This window comes from Cnephaeus nilssonii (genome assembly GCF_951640355.1).
Source record: "Cnephaeus nilssonii genome assembly, chromosome: 12".
In the NCBI taxonomy this organism is placed as follows: Eukaryota; Metazoa; Chordata; class Mammalia; order Chiroptera; family Vespertilionidae; genus Cnephaeus; species Cnephaeus nilssonii.
The window spans coordinates 66,395,258-66,417,677 of record NC_137083.1 but is presented as its reverse complement, the minus strand read 5'-3'; the positions used below and the strand labels follow the sequence as shown (position 1 = coordinate 66,417,677).

The 22,420-nt window shown below is 44.1% G+C and overlaps 1 protein-coding gene across 1 annotated transcript; it reads left to right on the top strand.

Moving 5' to 3' along the window:
- Positions 1 to 2,698: 2,698 nt before the first annotated feature.
- LMOD2 (leiomodin 2) lies at positions 2,699 to 11,226 on the top strand (the record flags this gene model as incomplete). The annotated part of the gene is made up of 3 exons (XM_079786442.1): positions 2,699 to 2,971; positions 8,955 to 10,334; positions 10,856 to 11,226. 3 exons carry the CDS (start codon positions 2,699 to 2,701, stop codon positions 10,880 to 10,882), a joined length of 1,680 nt encoding a protein of 559 aa, XP_079642568.1. The 3' UTR covers positions 10,883 to 11,226.
- Positions 11,227 to 22,420: the final 11,194 nt, after the last annotated feature.

Below are 22,420 nucleotides of genomic sequence, written 5' to 3'. Positions count from 1 at the left end.
AAATTAAAAACAAGGAAGAGAGACAGAAAGGAAAGTAAAATGCAATTCCACTATTTTTTTGTACACAAATTACATACTCTCAACTTTGCACATATCATATGGGCCAATACATAATTGTTGAAGAAATAAACTTGTGTGTTTTTATTTTCATGTATTTGCTTCTTGTGCTTTTTAAAAAAATCATACAAAGGTTTTACTATAGTTTTAATCATAATTCATTATTTTACCTAAAATGTCATTATACTTGTGAATAACTAATCTTCTTCCCCCACTTGGCTATAATGATTTGCTGTCCTTTCCAAAAACCAAACCATTTTCACATAAGAAAAGATGTGTTACCACTGAAGCTACACAAAAGCATATGCTCAGGCCATAAAAAATCCAATGAACTCATCATTTCTAATTTCATAGTCATCTCTCTCATTAGAATCATTGAAAAGAGTTGTAGCTATTTTTGGAGGCAGTATACCACAATGAGTTAAGATAATAATAGTTAAAATATTTTTGCAAAAGAAAAAAGTTGGAGTACCTACACTTGCAATTTCACTACGTACAACAGAGCTATACATGTGGTATTAGCATAGAAAATACACACAGATTCATAGATCAGATTTAAAAGTCCAGAAAGAAACCCTTACATTTGTGGACAAGCAATTTTCCACAAAGGCACCAATGCAATTGAATAGTCTTTTTTTTAAGTGCTAAGACAATTGGGTATTTGCATGCAAGAAGATGAATTTAGACTCTTATCTTACACATATGCAAATATTAAGTCAAAATGGATAACAAACCTAAATATAATAACCTAACACTATAAAACTCTTAGAAGAAAATAGGAGTAATTCTCTCTGACATTGAGCTAGGAAGTGATTTCTTATGACACCAAAAACTCAAGCAATACGAGAAAAATTTGATAAATTGAAGTTAATCAAAATTAAAAACATTTGCTCTTCAAAAGACACCAATAGACAAGCCAAAGAATGGGAGAAATGATCTTCAAATCATATCTCTGACAAAGTCCAGAGTATATGGAAAATATATGTCCCAATAAGACACAACTTATTTTTAAAATGAGCACAAAATCTGAATAATTATTTTACCAAAGAAGACATAAGAGAGACAATGGACACATGAAATGATTCTCAACATCATTAACTTTAGAGGAATGAAAGTTAAAACTATAATGAGATACCATTTCATTCTCTTGAAATGGCTATAATCAGAAAAAAAAAAGCAATAGCAAATTAGGATATGGGGAAATTTGAACTCTCTTCAATTGCTGATGAAAATGTAAATTGGTGCAGCCATTTGGGAAAATAGTTTGTCAGTTAAATGTAAATTTACCATATAACTCAACAATTCCTATTTACCCAAGAGAAATGAAAACACATGGCCACATAAACACTTGCATATAAATGTTCTTACAGCAGCATTATTTATAATAACCCAAACCTGGAAACAATCCAAATATTTTATATATTCACCAGCTGCTGAATACACAAACAAAATATCACATATTATACATGTATTCATAAATGTATATTTCAATGCATATACATTTTAACCGATTTTTATCTATCTCTGTGCTAAAATGATACATTTACAAAGTCTCATGAGCTATATATTTTATCACATTCATAAGAATATGAGCATATATATATATATATAATTTCAAATTAGCTTCTCTTCCATTTTTAGTCCAGACACAAATATGAGTGCAAATTCTAGCTCTGTGGCCCTGGGCTAGTTACTTGACTTCTCTGAGTCCATATTAGTAAAATGTGGGAATAATATTTACCTTACAGAACCGTAGAATCAATGAGATGAACTATATACAACCCTTAGCACTAGGCTGGCACAGTGTCAGTTCTTAACAAATCCTCCCCAGTATTATTGTTTGTCTTTTCCAAGTTTTATTTGCAAACCTAGGTGTTTCCTAACCCTCAGGGCTGAGGAGAGGGGAGCCATTTTGCGCCGCGGAGAAGGCCACTTCGCAGTCTGGCTGGCTGACTCCCAATCTGTCACTTCATCTCTCAGAGCCTTGGTTGCCAAAATCTGTAAAGGAGGACACTGTTCGCCGTCTCACAGGACTTGTTGTGATCAGGAAAACTGTATTAAAGTGCTTTGTAAACTACAAAATGCCATAAAACATCTAAAGTGCTCTGTGAGCGTAGCTGTCTGTTCCCATCACTGTGTTTTTAGGAGAAGCTGAATAACTAACTTCTCCACCCCTCAAATTAAAAGGACGCTTTTCATGGCCACGGTGGTGGTAGCCGGTCACTTCAACCTGAACTTGTATCCCCCTGTTGTTTGCATACAAAGTGAAAAACTGTGTCTCTCCCTATCGGAAGCCTCTCTGCCTGTCCTCGGGAGCTATCAGGCGCAGCTAAATCTGTCCCTGGCCAGTGTGTGCATAATCCCCACTGGTTCTGAGACCTCCGTCCACCACTGATGTGACATTCTTTGTGTTCAAATGTCTAGCTGACGTCTGATGCTTAAAACAGCCCATGCCTTCACCCCCGCCGCATTGTCAGGGCCTGCATCACCCTCTTAAAAGGCTATCGCAGCCGCTCCCGGCACCAGTTGCTGGACAGCCTGCCCCTGGCCGCCTCGCCTGCCCCTGGCCGCCTCGCCTGCCCCTGGCCGCCTCGCATGCCCGGGTCCTCAAGCTCCTTGTGGGTCTGACCAAACAGGGACCATGTCTACCTTCGGCTACAGGAGAGGACTTAGCAAGTATGAATCCATCGACGAGGACGAGCTCCTGGCTTCCCTGTCGGCCGAGGAGCTGAAGGAGCTGGAGAGGGAGTTGGAAGACATTGAACCTGACCGCAACCTGCCGGTGGGGCTCCGACAGAAGAGTCTGACGGAGAAGACCCCCACGGGCAACTTCAGCCGGGAGGCGCTGATGGCCTATTGGGAAAAGGAGTCCCAGAAGCTGCTGGAGAAGGAGCGGCTGGGGGAGTGTGGGAAGGTAGGCTTTCTGGATCTTTCCTAGGCTGCTCCCGGCCCCCTCCACCCCGACCCCAGCCCTAGGCACCTGCTTTCGCTCCCTCTGCAGTCCTCCTCACCTTTCTGTCCTTATTACCTGCTACTGAACACTGTCTCGGGCTGAAGAGTCCTGTGACTTCTATGCCCTCCCCCACCCCCCCAAGGATCGTAATATGTACAATGATTGGCTGGGGTTCTAATAATTGGCTAAAGATGGAATCTTCAAGAAGAAAATAATTCGAAAGTAAGGCATAGGTTTAGATAGTTTGCCAAACGTAAGTCTAATTTGAGCTATAAGTTGGGGATGTGGCATAGTATCTGTGTCTGAGGTTTTATATATATGTGTGTGTGTGTGTGTGTGTGTGTGTGTGTGTGTGTGTGTGTGTATTGCAATTAAGTAAATTTATTTTCTTCTTTAAAGACAAAAATGGGTACTCGTTGCTTTGACTGTGATGTGGCTACAGTAAAAAGTTTCTTTTTCTCCACCACCAAGAAGTGTGGGGTGGCAGGAAATTACATGGAACCGAGAGTCAGGGGACCTTCTTTCTAGTCCCTTCTGTGTCTAAGTCACTTACGCCGGCTCCTCTTTCCCGGCTGTCCATTGAGGGACTGGGAGCCAGTGGTTTTATTGTGCGCGTGTCAACCAAAACCCCTTTGACATTCGGGTCCTTTGTGGACCTTCTCCTTAAGAAAATGCACACACACACACACACACACACACACACACACACCTTTTTACACAGAATTTCACAAGTGATGACACGCACCCAAAGCCCACCTGAGAGCCCAGGGTAAGCATGCCTGGGTAGACGGCTCTCAGATTCCTCCCTACTTTACAGCCGTGATGCTGGGGCCAGGAAGTGGACTTCTATTAGCGCGCAGGCCTCTCGCGCTCTTGTTCTCTGCCCAGTAAACATTGCTTTAAATTTGCCAAATGAATCACGAAAAGGAGTTCAGAAGACTATGGGAAAATGGTAACGGCAAGAAGAACGTTGATGTAGCCAGTTTCTGAATTTCTGGAAGAACTCGGGTCAGGAGCGATAGTTTAAAAGCTCCGTGCTTCACTACAATCATCTGAAACGCCAGTGGCCTGGAGCCCATGGTAAGACTTCCCAGGACTAATCCAGGCGCTGTTAGATGATCTTGGTGATAGGGTGTGTGGGCCACATTTGTGGCAAGAAATGTGTGAGCTTTGCCCACGTCAATCATCGCAGGAAGGGTCACTGGGATCGGGCCGGTGTCTGCCAAGGCCACGCTGGCCGCCTGCACGGAAGGGCTGGAGCGGGAGGTGATAAGGAAGGACACACATGACAGGCCAGGATTTAAGGTCAATTCCTCCACAGCCGTGCTGTTTAGAGGTCTGTTTTTTGTTTTTTTTTCCTGATGTGGGAATGTGCATTAAAATACATGAAATAGGACATGCTTATGACAGTTAGGAAAGAAATCCCTTCATAAAAAGATTAAAGGTGACCCAGAAGACGCAGGACGGACAGCCACTGCAGCAATAACCCGGCAAAGGCATTTTAATGCCATCACGTCTTTAGATTGGTGGGAAGCAGGGGGCAAAGCCTGCTGTCAGCAGCGGGGGGAGCCCACCTGATCCCGCCGAAGGTTTGGCGGATCCCTGCCCGTGGCTTATCGAGTCAATTAGAGAGGCTGCCGCGTGGATGAACTTTGACTCCTTTCTGGCTAATTTTTCTCTCACTACGCTTTCCTCGCCGGCCAGCTGTCTCTGCAGTCACGCGGAGTGCTGGGCAGAAGCTCGCTGGTGGAGAGTGTAAATCCATTCCAGCCATGGGGGAAAGCTCGAAGCAGGCGGTGGGTGGGTGGGCGGGCGGGTCAGGAGCCACAGCATAGTGAGGAGCTCACAGCACAGACCATGAGGAGGAGATGGGGGTCTTTGTAGCTACTGAAAAGCTCATGAAAATCATGTTCAACTTGGGTTGAATGACAGTCTCTACCCCTCCACCCCTGCCCCCGGGTTCACACAAAGCTATGCAACATTAAACAGCTCCATGGGCCTTGGAGACCAAGGCTCTAACTCCCCTAGCTTGAGTACATTCACATCATTTCATTGAGTTCTTACGTCCCGCACACGAGAACTTAGACTAAGAGAGGTTAGGAAATGCATCTGAGATCAACACTTTAAAAGCAAGCTGACATTCAAACCAAGTTCTAATGGCACAAAGACCACGATTCTCAAAATGTGGGTGCCCAGCCCTGGCCAGTTTGGCTCAGTGTATAGAGCGTCAGCCTGCGGACTCAAGGGTCCCGGGTTCGATTCCGGTCAAGGGCACATGCCTGGGTTGCAGGTTGGGTCCCCAGCAGGGGGCGTGCAGGAGGCAGCCAATCAATGATTCCCTCTCATCATTGATGTTTCTATCTCTCTCTTCCTCTCCCTTCCTCTCTGAAATTAATAAAAATATATTTTTTAAAAAATGTGGGTGCCCGACCTACAACGTCATCTGGGAACTTCTCAGAGCGGCTAATTCTGCGCTCCCTCCGACCCGCTGAACGAGGGGCTCTGGGCGCGGGGCCCAGCAGTCTGTGCGTTCACAAGCCCTGCGTGTGAATATGACACACGCCACATTGGAGAACCACTAAACCAGTGATGGGCAACCTTTTGAGCTCGGTGTGTCACACTTCGCCAAAAAACTGAGCATAACTCGGGTAGTGTGTCACTTTGAGGAAAAAAAACATTATTTCGCAAATGTTTCATCCTCAGGAGCAGCAAATGTTTCATCCTCGGCATGCGGCCGCCTCAGTGGCCATGTGTCATCAGAAATGGCTACGCGTGTCAGTGCTGACACGCGTGTCATAGGTTCGCCATCACTGCCCTAAACTCTACTGGAGTTGCTTTGAGACCCCCGCTCCCCCTGCAGAGGCGACTTGTCTAAAGTCAACCGGCTCTTTACAGGTTGACCCAGAACCAGAACTGAAAACCAAGCCTCTTGCCTCCTTGTTCATGTAACGATGCCAGGAAGGCGATTGGGAGAAATGGTACCCATCACTGCCTCACTGCATCCCCGTCGTGCCACCCCCATTCTCACAGGAGCAGGGGCGACTCCAGAGCAGTGGCGGAGAGGAGATCTGGACTCATTTAGAAAGTAGGCAGATTGTTTTTTGCATTCTCCTACCTCCCCTCTCTTGACACCTTTCTCCCTTTTGCTATTCTTCTTCTAGATGTCCCCTCACCCCCCCCTCCCCTTTCCCGCCCCATCTGGGGTGACCAACCACCTCCACTTGCCTGGGACTAGCTCGATTTTAGAACCCCAAACCCAGCTTCCTATGATAGTTTTCAACCCCAAAAAAACCATGCCAGTTGGTCACCTTACCCCCACCCAGCCTTGTCAGTACTTTTCTCCTGGCATAGTCCTGACTCAGGCCATTAGCCCGTGTCATTGTACATCCACTCAGTAAGCAAGTATTGATTGAGCCCCTGCTACATGCTGAGCCAGGTGAGCGAAACAGACATGATCCCTGTCCTCACCCTGCTAACAGCCTTTGGGGGAAATGACAAACAAGTCATTAAAATAGGCACTTTTTAGGGGGAAGTACAACGTCGTGGGAATGCATCGCCAGGTTGATTTCAGGGGGTGTCAAAGAAGGCTTTCTGGAAGAAAGTACGTTTTGAGGGGACAGCATCTCTTGCAGATAAAGCCTAAAGTTCTTTAAAAACCAAAGTGGATAAAAATGTCAGGGTGGCATTCAAGGCACCATACCTTAAATTTTGAGAAAGGCCCCTTTCCTGTAAATATGGAAGCAGCTAAACACACACACACACACACACACACACACACACACACACACACGTCCCTCTCCCTCCTGATCTTGAAGAAGAGAGTAAATTAAGACTGGACAAGCCATCCCAGGAGGCTGACCTCTTCCCCAGGCCATCACTTGGTGCCTGCCACTCCAAACAAGTGGATAACTGGAGGCTATTTTGTGATAGCAACTGGGCAAACAAACTTGGAGACAAACACAGTGTTATCCAAGGCTCATTCCACAGGCCTCAGGCAGTAGGAGCCCTCGGGGTAAAAAAAAAAAAAAAAGTTGCCAGTGTAGAGGAAAGGACCAAGGCTTTGGGGACAGGGGAGGGACATGGAAAAATTGAACTCTGTCAGCAATTTCTTTCTTTCTTTTTAAAATCAGAAAAGGTAGCAAGAAAAAGAAAGGAGTCAGCTGGACTTTTTAATAGAGTCTTGTAAAAGGAAAGACAAAGTGAAATTGTGTTTGCCTGAAGGTCTTTCATAATTGAAACGTGGTAAATAATTGAAGACCAGGGGCTGAGGCAATGGCTTGCTTCAAGATTTTCTACTGTTCTCTGCTGTTCCTCGTTACACTGAGAGTCCAGTTTCCGCGGTCCGTCTCATTTAACCCTGCACTAGCGTGAGATTTCAAGTTAATTTGCTGAAAAGGGTGACCTCAGTGTTTTTCTTCACAGAGCCGAGCGTTGACCTGCTGCCCGGACTGCAGCCCTGCTCCCTGGGCTTCTTGCCCCAGAGCAGGGGCAGGGCCAGCAGCAGCTCACGGGTGTGGGGTCTCTGGGCACCTGTGCCAGGCTCTGCCCCCGAGGAAGAGAAATGCTGGAGAAGCACATGACGCCTCTGCCTCTGTCTCCACCGAGACAGGCCGGGCCGGCAGCACCTGGCTCCTGTCACATCTGCTTACAGGAGACCAAGTTTACGAAAAATCTGGAACATTAAGAGAAGAAATCCATTAACATGTTGTGTCTTCGTGTTGGCATGTGTTTCTTTGGGATGGAGAAACACGCAGGGACAAAGGGGTGAGGGCTGATTCCAGAAGGGAGGGGTGAATTTTCTAAAAATTGTACGCAGGCTAGGTGTCAAGTACTTCAGAGCAGGTAGTGAAGAGAATACAAAATTTACCACGGGTTTTCCAAAGCCGAAGTGCCAACTTACTTTTCAAAGTGGCAACATGACAGTAAATTTTAATTCAACAATTGCGTTCTGAATGCTTATTCTGCAGAAAACACAAGAAATGTTTGTAGAAAAAGCTGTTGAAAAGTATGCAATTAAATGTTAACCTTGGTCACCGCAGAGATTAAATTTTCTTCTTATATATTCTTGTGTTACTTGCCATGTGTTGCTTTTTTTTTCTTTATTTATTGAGATATAATGACATATAACAATGTATTCACTTTATTTGTACAACATAACAGTAAAACCTTGATATCATGGACTAATTTGGTAAGGTATATTTTCCGAATACATATGTTTAAAAATTGACAAATTAGTTAGCCTGTTTTTACTTATGTAGACAATTAAAATTAAGTTTGTATGAAAAGTTTACTTTCACAGAAGAGTTTTCTATATGCATTACTGTCACTTTAAATGTATACTGAATAGGTCTAGTAAATGCGTGCGTTCACCAGTCACCACGAGTAAACCAGTGCACACGGCTGGGGTGTGGCTCAGCGCAGGTGGGACATGGGCCTGCACGTGTTCAAACTGCTGCAGAAAGTCACGCCACACGACAACGTAACCAATGACAGTGCGTGGTGCGGTGTGATCGCGTGCTAATCACTTGGTAAACCTTGTTTACGAACAGTGACTCCTTGGATTTAAATATGTAGACTGTGGCTGTAGATATGTAATATTTATTTGGGGACAGGGAAGGGACGTGGGCAGCAGTTGGGGAAATCAAGACAGTGTTTTTTTTCCAACATATGGCCTATTTGCTAAAATGCGTTTAAAATAACAGTGGATTAATGGGGGGAAAAATAACCTGTGGATTTAATGATCAGCAAATCTTGGTTATACGTAAGCATTTTAAAATTAAAGGTGTTCATTTTCACATAGACAAACAGATGGAAAATGTTGTCTGCTGAACCCAAGCCCAACAAGGTCTGCAAAATCGAGGGTATTGCAAAACCATGTTGCTTTCGTAAATTTAAAAAGTGTGCTTAGCAATGACAGACTTAATGATGGTGCCATGCTCTTTAGGTTGCAGAAGAAGACAAAGAGGAGAGTGAGGAAGAGCTGATTTTTACTGAAAGTAACAGTGAGGTGTCCGAGGAGGTGTACACCGAAGAGGAGGAGGCGGAGGCAGAGGAGGAGGAGGAGGAGGAAGAGGAGGAGGAGGAGGAAGAGGAGGACGACAGCCACGAGGAGGAGAGCGCAGCTGAAGACGAGAAAGCTATCAATGGAACTGTAAATGGTGTCAACCCCGACGACGCCAGGCCGAAGACGTTTAAAAGCCAATTAGAAAACATCAATCTGACCAACGGCCACAGTGGGAAGCACACGGAGTCGCCGGCCGCCCTCCACCCCAGCGGAAACCCCACGGTGATCGAGGAGGCCTTGGCCAAGATCCGGAACAACGACCCCGACACCCGCGAGGTCAACCTGAACAACATCGAGAACCTCACGCCGCAGACGCTCGCCCGCTTCGCCGAGGCCCTGCGGGCCAACACGGTGGTGCGCACCTTCAGCCTGGCCAACACGCACGCGGACGACAGCGCGGCCGCGGCCATCGCCGACATGCTCCAGGTCAACCGGCACATCACCAGCGTCAACATCGAGTCCAACTTCGTCACGGGCAAGGGCGTGCTGGCCATCATGAGGGCGCTGCAGCACAACGCGGTGCTCACCGAGCTGCGCTTCCACAACCAGCGCCACATCATGGGCAGCCAGGTGGAGATGGAGATCGTGAGGCTGCTCAAGGAGAACACCACGCTGCTGCGGCTGGGCTACCACTTCGAGCTCCCGGGGCCGCGGATGAGCATGACCAGCCTCCTGACGCGCAACATGGACAAGCAGAGGCAGAAGCGCCTGCAGGAGCAGAAGCAGCAGGAGGGCGCTGACGGCGGGCCCCCGCTCAGGACCGCCGTCTGGCCGAGGGGAACGCCCGGCTCTTCGCCTTATGCATCGCCCAGGCAGTCTCCCTGGTCATCCCCCAAACTCCCCAAGAAAGCCCCAACCGTGAGGAGCCGCCCCCCGTCCCCGGCGGCCCCGCCCCCGCCCCCGCCGCCCCCGCCGCCTCCCCCTCCTCCCGCTCCCGCTCCCGCTCCGCACAGGCTGCCGCCCCCGCCGCCGCCGCCGCCGCCGCCGCTCCCAGAGAAAAAGCTCATCACCCGCAACATCGCCGAGGTCATCAAACAACAGGAGAGTGCCCAGCTGGCTTTGCAAAATGGACAGAAAAAGAAAAAAGGGAAAAGGGTTAAGAAACAGCCGAAAAATGTCCTAAAGGAAATAAAAAATGCCTTGAGGCCAGTGCAGGAGAAGAAAACCGAAGACAGTTACCGACCTTCTACCCCACAGAGATCCGCCCACGACAGCCTCATGGAAGCGATTCGGGGGAGCAGCCTCAGACAGCTGAGGCGGGTGAGTACCCCCAGGAGACCCTGGGGCGCAGGCCCCACTGCGCAGCGGCACCCAGGTCGCCTCCCCAAATACTTGTTACTATTTTAATAAGCGAGAGCAAGCCTACCAAGTTTGTGACATCAAGAGCAGGTCCCTGGTGGGCGGGTTTCCATTTGCGAGATGTGCCTGGTCCTTTCAGGTTTTAAGGGCCAGCCCCATGTAAAGACAGCCCCAACATATAAAAATACTGATTCCCTTAATTAAATATATATATATATATATATATATATATATATATATATATATATATATCAGGGAGTATAATATGCGTTCCAAAAAAGATCCACTTGTCAAAAATGTTACCGAAGGGTTGCAAGTGGTTTCAAACCTAATTTGTAATATACAATTTTAATACCAGGTAGCAAAAACCAATCCATCACTGCGTTCCTCCCAGAGAATCCCGCTGGACACATGCCTTAGAGATATTTTTCCCTTCCTCATTTGTGTTGTTTTTATTGAAAGAAAATCCCCTATTTTTGTAGGTGGAAGTTCCAGACGCTCTGCGATAAAAACAATCGTGAGAAGAGGATGCAGAATTTTTCACTGGCAGGAAGTAAAACGCATTGGGAGATGTTTCTAGAATACCTTCTTCAATTGGAAATGTCCTCTGACTTTCAAAAGAGCCTCAGCCATGAAGTCCAAAGAGAATCTTAAGAAACAGTCCGCATGTTTCTACTGTAAATATGAAAATAAACTTCTTTTTTAATGTCATGAGATTTGTATTGGCAGGAAGCAGTTTGTTTAAAGATGCTTCATAGCTTTGAGCTGTTGAGTTCATGAAATGTGCTGTTATTTTTGTAATCCCAATAAATTTGGATTGAAGTTTTTTTTATTTAAAAAAACAAACTAATAATATTTTGTGAGTTGATACATTTTTCAGGTGTGTACGTAACATTGTTAAATATTAAAAATATTACATTATCACCCAAAAAGGGTTTTGGTCCTTAGCATTTGCTTTTCTTTGTCTTTTCCAAGAAAAACGTGATCAGAGTTCTTCCTAAAGGTCTGGAGTCAAAAACTCTCTTCAAAGTCATCTTGGTCGTGAGATAAAAAGACCCCAAAGTGGACATTATCATCCTGGAGGCATTGATATGAGATCCAGGATGTCTACTGACACCCCCACATTCTCATAAGATTTATAGGTCAATTTAATCATTTATCATTAAAATCAACTCTTTCTGGAAGAAGAAAAATGGAAAGTTAGAAAGTTTCTTTGCAAACAGAATACAGATGCCAGGGGAAGGGCGGGAAGACAGGCCCCATGAATTTGGAGCTATCTGGTGGCTGATGCTAATGATTCCTCTCTTGAGCGCTCCTTGGCTGAGCCCTAGTCCAGTGGGCCTCAGCCCTTCGTGCCCTCCACACAAAGTGGCGGTGTCCACTCCGCGACACACATCCAGGGACAGGGACACTGTATCTGTAATCACAGAGTGTCACCACCCCATCCCCTCTCACTCAAGAAAGATCTCCATTCAAATAAGAAAGACTTCTCCACTCCAATTTACGAAAGCTACAAACCTCTTCTAACGTCCCTTGTAATAACATGATTAGTAATGTTTCCTCCGTTTCCGGCAGAGTAGAACAGTGGTCTTGGGTCACCTGTTCAATGACTGTTTGCTCTATATACAAAGCTTTGGATTACCCTCAATCAAAATTACCTTCAATTTTCACTAGAAAACTCTCCAGTAGTTCTTGGGTTTGTGTCTTTTAGTCTATGTCTCTTGTTCTGCCAGTCTCGTACTCAGTAAGAACAACTGATCATTTTTCTTAAGGGGGTAGCTCAGTGTCCAGATACGGTGTGGGGAGTGACTGGCATTTTCTGAACTATCTAAGTTGTCTCATGAACTTTTCACAGCAACATGGACAGATGCTATCCCGTTTTACAGATGAGGAGGCCCAGGCTCGGAGAGGGGGAGGTTGTGTGAGAAACTGGCTGTCTGTCACGCCTCGGCCCACACTCCCCTGCACCTCTCTGTTCAAACCTCCCGAAGGCTCCCCATTCAGTTTTCCTTGGTAGAGACTTCACTGTTTTTACCTCTTTTCATTGGTGTTCACAATCAGGCCCACTATTGCTGTTCAAAGAAATAAAAGCTAACAGGTAGGTTTTTAAAAAGTGCGCACGTGTGTGAGTGTGTGTGTGTGCATGTGTGTGTGTGTGTGTGTGTGTGTGTGTGTGTGTGTGTGTGAGTTTAGAACAGGAAACCAAGGCAGACCTTCCTTTTCCCCCTGACCCTTTTGTGTACACGAGGACGAGGCCCTTCTAAAGGTGAACCGCTCCCAATTCCATCACGATGAGGCAGAGGAGCAAATGGTTGCTCATGAACTGGGTTGTTCATAAAACCATGCATGAACCCCAGGAAGGGGGTGTGCGGCAACCCCCCAGAGTGAGGGGAGAGAGGAGAGCTGCCAGGCCTCACCAGGAGTGGTCAGGAGACACATATTGTTTCCTTTGCATTTCAAAAGGCTGCCTTGCTGGGACTTCTGGGGCTCAGGAAAGAGCAGCCTGCACTTACTAGGTGCATCACAGAATGAAATAAAGATTTGGACCCTCACACTCAACCTAAAAAACAAAATGAAATCTTATAAAGCCCGTAACAAGACAGTAAGACAAGGGTGATATGATCAGATACCAAGTGAGTACATTGGTCATTCAGAAAGGCACTTCTAGAATGTTGTTGCACAAGACAATCCCGTAAACATGCAAGGTGTTATTCAGCACAGGACAGAGATTCTTAGCTCATCCCTCCTGCAAACTCATAGAGCGAATATGGAAACAAACTCGTTCATCCTCTATAAAGAGCTTTCAGCTCACGGGGAGAGAGGCTGTCCAAGACCAGAGGCAGTGTTTAGGCTGTGATTTATATCTGCACATTAATCTCTTAAAGAACACCTCATCCCCACTTGAAACGGGGCCAGGTACTGAGTCTCGCTGGCTCTGAGCGCCCTGCTGCCACAGGTATTTAATAACTCAGTGTCAGCAGGATCTTGATTTAATACCGCCCAGTTGTAGAGTGAGTGAAAGAGTGAGTGAAAGGAGGAGGAAATACCGGCTGCTATGCCTGTATTGAAATGCTGAAGAGGGGATAAATCGATACATTCTTAAAAGGATCTCTTAACTACTTCTTTTTCTGACAAAGTTAACATTGTCTTTTTCTTTGGTTTTTGTTTATTTTCTGAGGCTTCGGAGGTAAAGCTTTATTTCCACCAATCACCAAAATACCATGATATAAAAGACTAAGAATTGACTTAAGAATTACAAAACTAGCCCTGGCTAGTTTGGCTCAATGGATAGAGCATCGGCCTGCGGACTGAAGGGTCCCAGGTTCGATTCTGGTCAAGGGCACATGCCTGGGTTGTGGGCTTGATCCCCAGTGGGGGGCATGCAGGAGGCAGCCGATCGATGATTCTCTCTCATCATTGATGTTTCTATCTTTCTCTCCCTCTCCTTTCCTCTCTAAAGTCAATAAAATGTATTTTTAAAAAAGAATTACAAAACTAAAAAATATAGTAACAACATTGATGCACTTAACAACTCCCACACATATTTTCTGAGTGCCTACTAGATACGCTTTTGGATACCGAGGGTACACAGCCAAGAAAGGAGATAAAACACCTGGCCTCCTGTAACTTACACTCGGGTGGAGGGAGCTTACACCGTGACTTCATGCATCACACATATATTTATCAAGTGCCTGCTGGGTACAAGGCACTCTGCTCAGTGGTGAGACCAACCAACTTGAATTAGCAAGTATCCTCCACTTGAAAGTAATGGGAATCCTAAGCAAATATCCATTCTAGGATACGAGGTAAGCACTGAGTTAGAGGCAGGTCTATAGTGTCCTGTGTGGGCACTGTGGACGCATCATCACCTAAAACTAATCTCAGCAAACTTTTTCTGCAAAGAGCTAGAGAATAAATAATTTAGACATCTCGGGCATTTGGTCTCTGTCGCAACTATTCAACCTGCTACTCCGGGGCAATAGCAGCCATACACAATACATGAATGAATGAACGCGCCTGGTACTAATACAGCTTTATTTATAGGCCCTAAAATTTCAATTTTATGTGCTTTCATGTGTTGTTCATTTTATTCTTTGATTGTTTTCTAGCATTTACACATGTAAAAACTCTTCTTAATTTGCAGGCTACTCAAAAATAGGTATTGTATGGATTTGACTGTGAACCAGTCAAACTTGTGACCGGTTTACCATAAACCCTTGGCCAAAGGCAGATTAGAGGTCAAGAAAAGCTTATCAGGGAAGGTGATTTGGATTTTTAAAGAATAGAGAAGATGCCAGGCTAAAAAAAAAGTCGAATGATGGGGTGTGGGGGGGTGGGGAATGAGGAAGGACATTTAAGTTTGAGGAACCAGGGTGTTATAGAAAATAGTAAAAAAAAAAAAATCATAGAATTTAGGTATTTCTGGGAAAACATTTGGTAAAGAATTAATATTTATTTTTTCTAGTATTGATAATTTTGGTGGATTAAGAAGAGAACTATTATATTGGCCTTTTCTATTTACAAAAATAGTACATGATCATTAAGAAAAACCAGAGTATACAGATAAGCAAAAGAAAGAACACGGAACTACTGATAACCCTTTAGCATATATCCTTTTAGGTCCTTTCTAATGCATATTTAAACACACGTATGACTACACTATCTTCCCCTTATTTTCTACAATAAGGGGAAGATAGTGTACAGTACATACCATTATGTAATCCACCATATTTTATTTAAGCAATTTCAATAATTGTTGGATATTTAGGTTATTTTGATTAGTTCTATGATGTTGGATATTTAGTTTGTTCATTATTTGAGTTATTCTAAATTTTAACTTTTCCCAAAAACCCTTAGAAGAAATGATTGACTGAGTGATTGACAGCTCAGAGTTGACAAGAGTTGAGGCATTACTGTGGTACACCAAAACTGGAAATTAGGTTTCAACCAAATTGTCATGTTTAGCAACTTTCCCTCAGCCAAATTACATGCTGATCTGAACCTCAAAGGCATGCATTGCTAAGATGCATTTCAGAAAGTCCATACAATTTTCTGTTTCTGGATAAAAAGCCTGGGATGGATTGGGAAATCCCAGGAGCCTGGCCCGAACAACGTAGTGTAAACTAAGGAAGGTGCACTCCGTTGTGAAAGTCATGGACAGCATCAAAGGCCTGCAGGAGGAGGAGGGACATAAGGCTTATAGAGCTTAAGTATAGGACTGGGGTAACTGAAAAAAGATGGAGTCAGTGAGGCCCACGCTGGTGGCAGGAAGAACAGTTAAGAGGCCGTTGTCACAATCTAAGAAGGAAGTGATGCAGACTTGAACTGTGAACGCTGCGTAGGGGCACACAGGTCAGAACAGATAGATCAGAGACTAAGAAAGCACCTGCTCAGCGGAATTCAGCTACTGGTTAGATGAAGGGGGCAGGAGGTCACAAAAGCGAGGAATCTAAGGCGACACTTAGCTCCTGGCTGGGCCTTTTGGGTGAATAGTGGCGACAGAAAATGGGCTAGGGAATATAGCAGGAGCAGCTTTGGGATAAAACAGATGAGTTTAGTCTTTAAATATATTGTTTCAGAGGTGCCTGTGCCTTTGAATGTGTGGGTCTAAAATCATGGGGGTGGGATCTGTGCCGGAAATCAGGATTTGGGGAGTCATGCAGTATGAGTGGCATTTAAAGATGGGGGCTTGGATGAGGTCACTCGGGGAGAGTGTGGAGAAGAGCAGAGGCTGAGGATGACCAGAAAACCAGAGGAGACTCATGTGGCAAAGCAGAGTGACACCGAAGAAGGAGCAGTCAGCAGCATAAAACGCCGTTCAGGTCTGGAGCTTGAACAGTGATCTTGGTGGGAGCCAGTCCCTGGGAGCAGCGGAGATGGAATCAGGTTGTAGGGGTCGAGCGGGACGACTCCCCAAGATGGAGAGTATGAAGAGCATTGCGTCATAAATGGGTGTGCTGCTCTGGTAAAGGGTTAGAGGCTCCACAAATCCCAGACCAAAAAAGGCACATCTTCCAGGTGTGTCATTTTTTACTTTACATGAAAAATAAAATTATATTATACACATGTATGCCCACATACATACATAGATCATTATTTTTACTTGACAGGAGAAAAAATAGATTATGTATTTACACATACATACATTTACGTATTATATTTTTTTCTCAGGTCAAGTAAAAATGCCGTGTGTGTGCATATATATAAAGTCAACTGGAAACCTCATTCCATCTCGTGACAGCCCGAAGTCTTCTGCCAGATTTCTGAGGATTCCTAGGATAGAGGCTGGTGGCTGGAGACGTATCTGCTCATGGGTTGTCTCTGGCTTCAGGTTCTATATTCCAGTCTCACAGTCCATTTTTGCCTTGCATTATGTACTATTTGTGAACATGTCTTCATCTTCCCATTATTGTACTGGATTCTATATCTTGAATCTTACAAATCTGTGATTTAGTGGCCCTATTCTAGATTGCATTGACCTAATGTGGCAATTGACCTAATGTGGCAATCAGCCCTCATTCTCCAGTTCTTCAACACTGCATCAGTATGTGGGCAATGAAGGTGGGATTGACATTACAGCAATACGGTAGAACATGAGTCATTACTGTTATTATAAATCCTCTTGCTAACTGAACCCCGCTGGTTACTGTAACCCACATGGTCTGTTCTCTTGCCAGTTTATCCCTTTTTTTTCTTCTTCTCTCATGATTCTGTCCTCCTAAATTATAGTTGGGATTTTGAACGTCTTTTCGCAGTTATGCACAGCAATACAGGTCTCCCCAGCCCCTCTCCCAAAGAGCAGCTCCATTCTCCCTTTGCTTATCCCAACTGGTCAGCGTGGTGCAGATCTAGAGAGCCTTATTTAACAGGGGCCACTCTACCCTTGTTGTGAGTAGAATTTCTCCCCTCTGAAAAATGGCGGTGTGTCTTCTCCTCAACCAACACAAAAACCCTGTTGACTCACAATCTGTTATCTGGACTGCTGCTTCTGAACTGGTTTCTTCCTAACTGGTTCCTAACCAATTTCTAACTAGTTTCTCTGTCTTTATTTGCACTCACCTGAAATCTGTCGTCAACATACTAGAGTGATATTCGTCCAAAATGCAATTCTGATCATGTCAGTCACCTATTAGGAATTCTTCAGGGGTAACCCATATTCTATAGAAGGAAATTCAAATCCCTTGGCATAGCAAACATGGCCCTGGTTATCGTTCTCCGCCATCTCCCATCACTTGTCCTCATGTACCCTGTGCTTAAGCCAGACTTTGCAACTTGCAGGTCACTGAACAAGTGCTGCCCCCTCTGAAACACACCTTTTCTTTTTTTAAATATATTTTATTGATTTTTTACAGAGAGGAAGAGAGAGGGATAGAGAGTTAGAACATCGATGAGAGAGAAACATGGATCAGCTGCCTCTTGCACACCCCCTACTGGGGATGTGCCCGCAACCAAGGTACATGCCCTTGACCGGAATCGAACCTGGGACCTTTCAGTCCGCAGGCTGACGCTCTATTCACTGAGCCAAACCGGTTTCGGCTGAAACACACCTTTTCACATGCCATCCTACCTGTCTAGACTTTCCCTTTCACTCGTTACAGCTGATTAGTGCCTGGTCATCCTTCAGAAGAGACCTTGAAAGATGAGTAGCTTATTGTCCCCAAGGAGATGGGGAAAGGGGCATCCTTCAAGAGCCTCTGTTCTCCTGCACATTCTCCCTGAGTGACTTCATCCAAACTCTTATCTTTAAGTAGCACCCATACCACGTGACCCCCCCAATTCTTACTTTGAGCACAAATACCACCCCCATGATTCTTAACCCATACATTCAAATGGACAGACACAGTGTGTTGGAAACTGCCCTCACCTGCCTCCTCCAATGCCTGCTGCTCCTGTTAGATTCCATATTCCAGTCTCACAGTCCCTTTTGCCTTGCATTATATACTATTTGTGAACAAGCCTTGATCTTCCCATTATTGTAAAGGATTCTATATCTTGGAGATCAGAAACTGCATCTTATCTTTGTGCTTAATAAAAAGCCAGCACACAATATGTACATTTGAATAGCTGGAGATAATTAGCTACTCAACGACAATGAAGAGTCCTCGAAGGGGGGCCAACCCTGGTATGGGATCAAAAAGAATCATAATTGAGAAATGATGCTTGAGAGGCAACACTGGTCCCAGGGTGTAGGACAGGGCAGGATCTGCAGGTGGCACTAAGGGATTCCAAGGAGCATATCACAAAGGAATAAGCAGTGGTAGGCATTCCCTCTGTGGACATTGTAGGGCCAGAATTCTGAATATCCACATCCCCTCTCACTTGCCCTCCTCCCTCGAAGACCTCACCCTTTTCCCATGTGATCGGGGGCAGGTGTTGAGCTGTAGGCATCCCTGGCTGTGCAGGATACAGTCAGGAGAATGTCTGAACAAACCAGGGACTGAAAACTGGAAAATGGAAGTCCTGTTCTCTAAATAAACAATTCTGAGGTAAAATTAGTAAAATCATTAAAACCCTAACTCTTGAATTCACAAATTTTCATTCTAAACAGAGGTTTTTACTTTGATATATTATGTTTGTACATTGGTTATTCTGCACTAATTTTTAAATAGTCACTTATTCCAGATTTAAACATTGTGTAATCATAGTCTTTAGTACAAATTAAAGTTTCTTAGACAACTTTTGCAAAGTTACATATTTTTAAAAATTAGGTACGTAATGGAAAAGTATCTGATCAAGTCTCTGATTGAATCTCCTCTGATCAAAATGCTGTCATCACCAGCATAAACTTCTAACTTCTCTCTTCTGAATGAACTCTCGGATGATCTGAGTAATCCCTGTTACATAAACACAGAAACAAATGATCTAAAGTCAGTCCTGAATTTGTATGCACCCTCCCTGAGTTTATCCTGCATTAATTCCCCTTCAAGCTAGGGCTGTATGGTGGCAGCATCCTACATTGAAAACCAGTGCATTCATGTGATCAAACGATGCAACCAGTAGCAGCTCAGAGGAACTCTTTACATTGAGGCAAAATTGTGAAAATTAAGCTTTTTTGACATTTAAAGGAAGAGTCAGAGGGAAAATACAATTATTATACATACTAGAGGCCCGGTGCACAAATATTGTGCACAAGTAGGGTCCCTAGGCCTGGCCGGTGGTCAGGGCTGATCGGGACCTTCCCGCTGCCGGCTGGCACCTTCCTTCATTCCGTGCCACCCCCTGGTGGTCAGCGCATGTCATAGTGAGTGATTGGTCTCCTGGTCGAACTCCCGTGGGGACAATTTGCATATTAGGCATATATATATAAATTTGTGAATGTCTTTCTAGAAGTTATACTTTAATCTTTGTAGCTCTTGCTTTATCAACATGTTACTGATTAGTTGTAAGACTATGCAAGAGAAAAGAGAACAGCCAAAAGCTGAAAATGTCACATTCAGGAGGAGCTAGGGAGCACTAACACTCTCATTTATATTTCTCTAAATGCAGCCAAGAAATTTTGGTGACTATTTTCAGAGATACTTATAGGAAGTTTAATAGGAATCTTGACCTATCAGAGCTTGTTGGGATGGTAATGATTCTTTTATCCCAGAAACTGTCCCTAATAAAAGTTATTTTTAAAGAAATGCAAATAATTTTTAACACATACAAAAAAGGCAAAACAAACCAACTTCTCCATATGTGGGATATTACTTAAGTGACGGCAGAGGAATGGTGGTGTGAGAGATCCCCTTGGCCTCTCCCCTGAAATTTCAACAAGTTAACCAACCATAATTCAACAAAGAATTACTTACTCAATACAGAGGCATGCCTGAGAAACCCAGGAATTGAAACATCTAAAGGTGGGCAACCAGGAATAAACAGTGAGATGAAAATGGAGGACAGTTCAGATGGCCCACAGATGCACCCTCCAGGTGGGGCCTCGCGGCTCAGCCTGAAGAGGGGAGGAAGCCAGCGGTAGCAGGTGCTTCCTTCCACAGGAGAATCAGAGAGCTGTTGGGGGCAGTCCAGCAGAGCAAGTGGAGTGAACAGTGACGGAGCCAGCAGACACCTGACAGAGCACAGGGTTCTGCCATGCGGCTCTCCACTGTCAGGCTGGGCGGTGGTGTTTCAAAGAAATGGAACCACAAAGCCCTGCCACCACTTGGACTCCCAAAACTCGCCTCCCATTGCCCTTGGAGTTGGGTTGAGGAGCATATTATCTGTAAACCAGTAGATCTGTTGTTTCCCTCTGTGACTGATCCCAGCTTGGGGAGGACCCCCACAGAGGTCAGGGGTCACCATTACGGTGAGGGCAAAACAAACCCCACCTGAAAGCAGCACGGCTGTACTCTTACAGAAGCTGTGAAGGTCAAGTCTGGGAGCTCATAGACATAAAAAATCTTGTGATTCAGCACCATATACTAGAAAATAGTAGAAAGACCTCTTCAGAGAAATCTGTTATAGCAAACCCACAGACATACATGCCTAGACAAAGGAGAACAGCAAATACGATGAATAACCACAGTAACAAGGATGAGCAGAAAGAAAATGAAAAATCTCCAGAAAGCAAGCTAGAACACATGGAAATATGTGACATAAATGATAGAGATTTCAAGACTGCAGTTCTGAAAGTACTTATCAAGATGTGACAAAATACAGACAGGCCATTTAATGCATTCAGAAAACAAATCAATGAACAAAATGAGTACAGAGATTGAAACTTTAAAAAACAACCAATCAGAAATCCTGGAAATGAAGCATACAATTAAGGAGATTAAGAGTAAACTACTGAGCATAGAAAACAGAGGCAACCAGATGGAGGAAAGAATTAGTGATATTGAAGATAGGAATTTAGAAGTGACACAGAAAGAAAAAGAGAGAGACCTAAGCATAAAGAAAAATAAAAGAGTTCTTTGAGAACTGACTCCATCAGAAAAAGCAATATTAGAATAATAGGTATTCCAGAAGAGGAAGAGAGGGAGAAAGGAATCGAGAGTCTATTCAAACAAATAGTAGATGAGAACTTTCCAAACCCATGGAAAGAATTAGATCCTGGAACCCAAGAAGCAAACATAAAAACTACTTACCTCAATCCAAAGAGGCCATCACCAAGGCATTAAAACTGTCAAAAATTAATGACAAAGAAAAAATTCTCAAAGCAGCCAGGGAAAAGAAGGAAGTGTCCTACAAAGGAAAACCCATCATAATTTCATCTGACTTCTCAGCAGAAACTCTACAAGCCAGAAGAGAGTGGAACTAAACGTTTAAACATCTAAGAGAAATAACCAGCTACAAATACTATATCCAGGAAAATTATCCTTTAATTTTGAAGGAGAAATAAAGACATTTCTAGACATACAGAAGCTGAGGGATTTTATCACCAGAAAACCTCCACTGTAGGAAATACTCAAGGGAGTTACTCTACTTGAAACAAGGATCATAAAATCACAACACTACAAGTAAAATCACCAAAAAACTTACAGCATAAACAGGGATAATTTGTGACAACCAAAACATAAAAGGGGAGGAGGTAAAGGTCTGATCTGGCAAAGGAGAATGAAGATCAGATGCACTCAAAACAAACAACAAAAAAACTACTGTATATATGCAACCTTATTTCTTATAAATCTAATGGTAACCACACAAGAAAATCCCAAACCACAACACATAGTTAAAAAAAAAGAGGAAACAGTGGAAACAAGTATGGAACACCACCAAACAAATACAACAGATAGAAACACAAGGGAAAAGAACCAATGGGGTCAGAAAACAAAAGATAAAATGGCTGTAAGAAATCCTCATACATCAATAATTACCCTAAATGTAAATAATTCACCAATAAAGATGCACAGAGTAGTAGAGTGGATCAAAAACCAAAACCCAAGCATATGCTGCCTACAAGAGACACATCTAAGCTGCAAAGACAAAGGTAGATTCAAAGTAAAAGGGTGGAAAATGTTTCTCCAAGCAAATAACATCCACAGAAAAGCAGGTGTAGCCATACTTACATCTAACAAAATAGATTTCAAGATAACAAAGATAACGAGAAACAAAGATGGACACTTTAT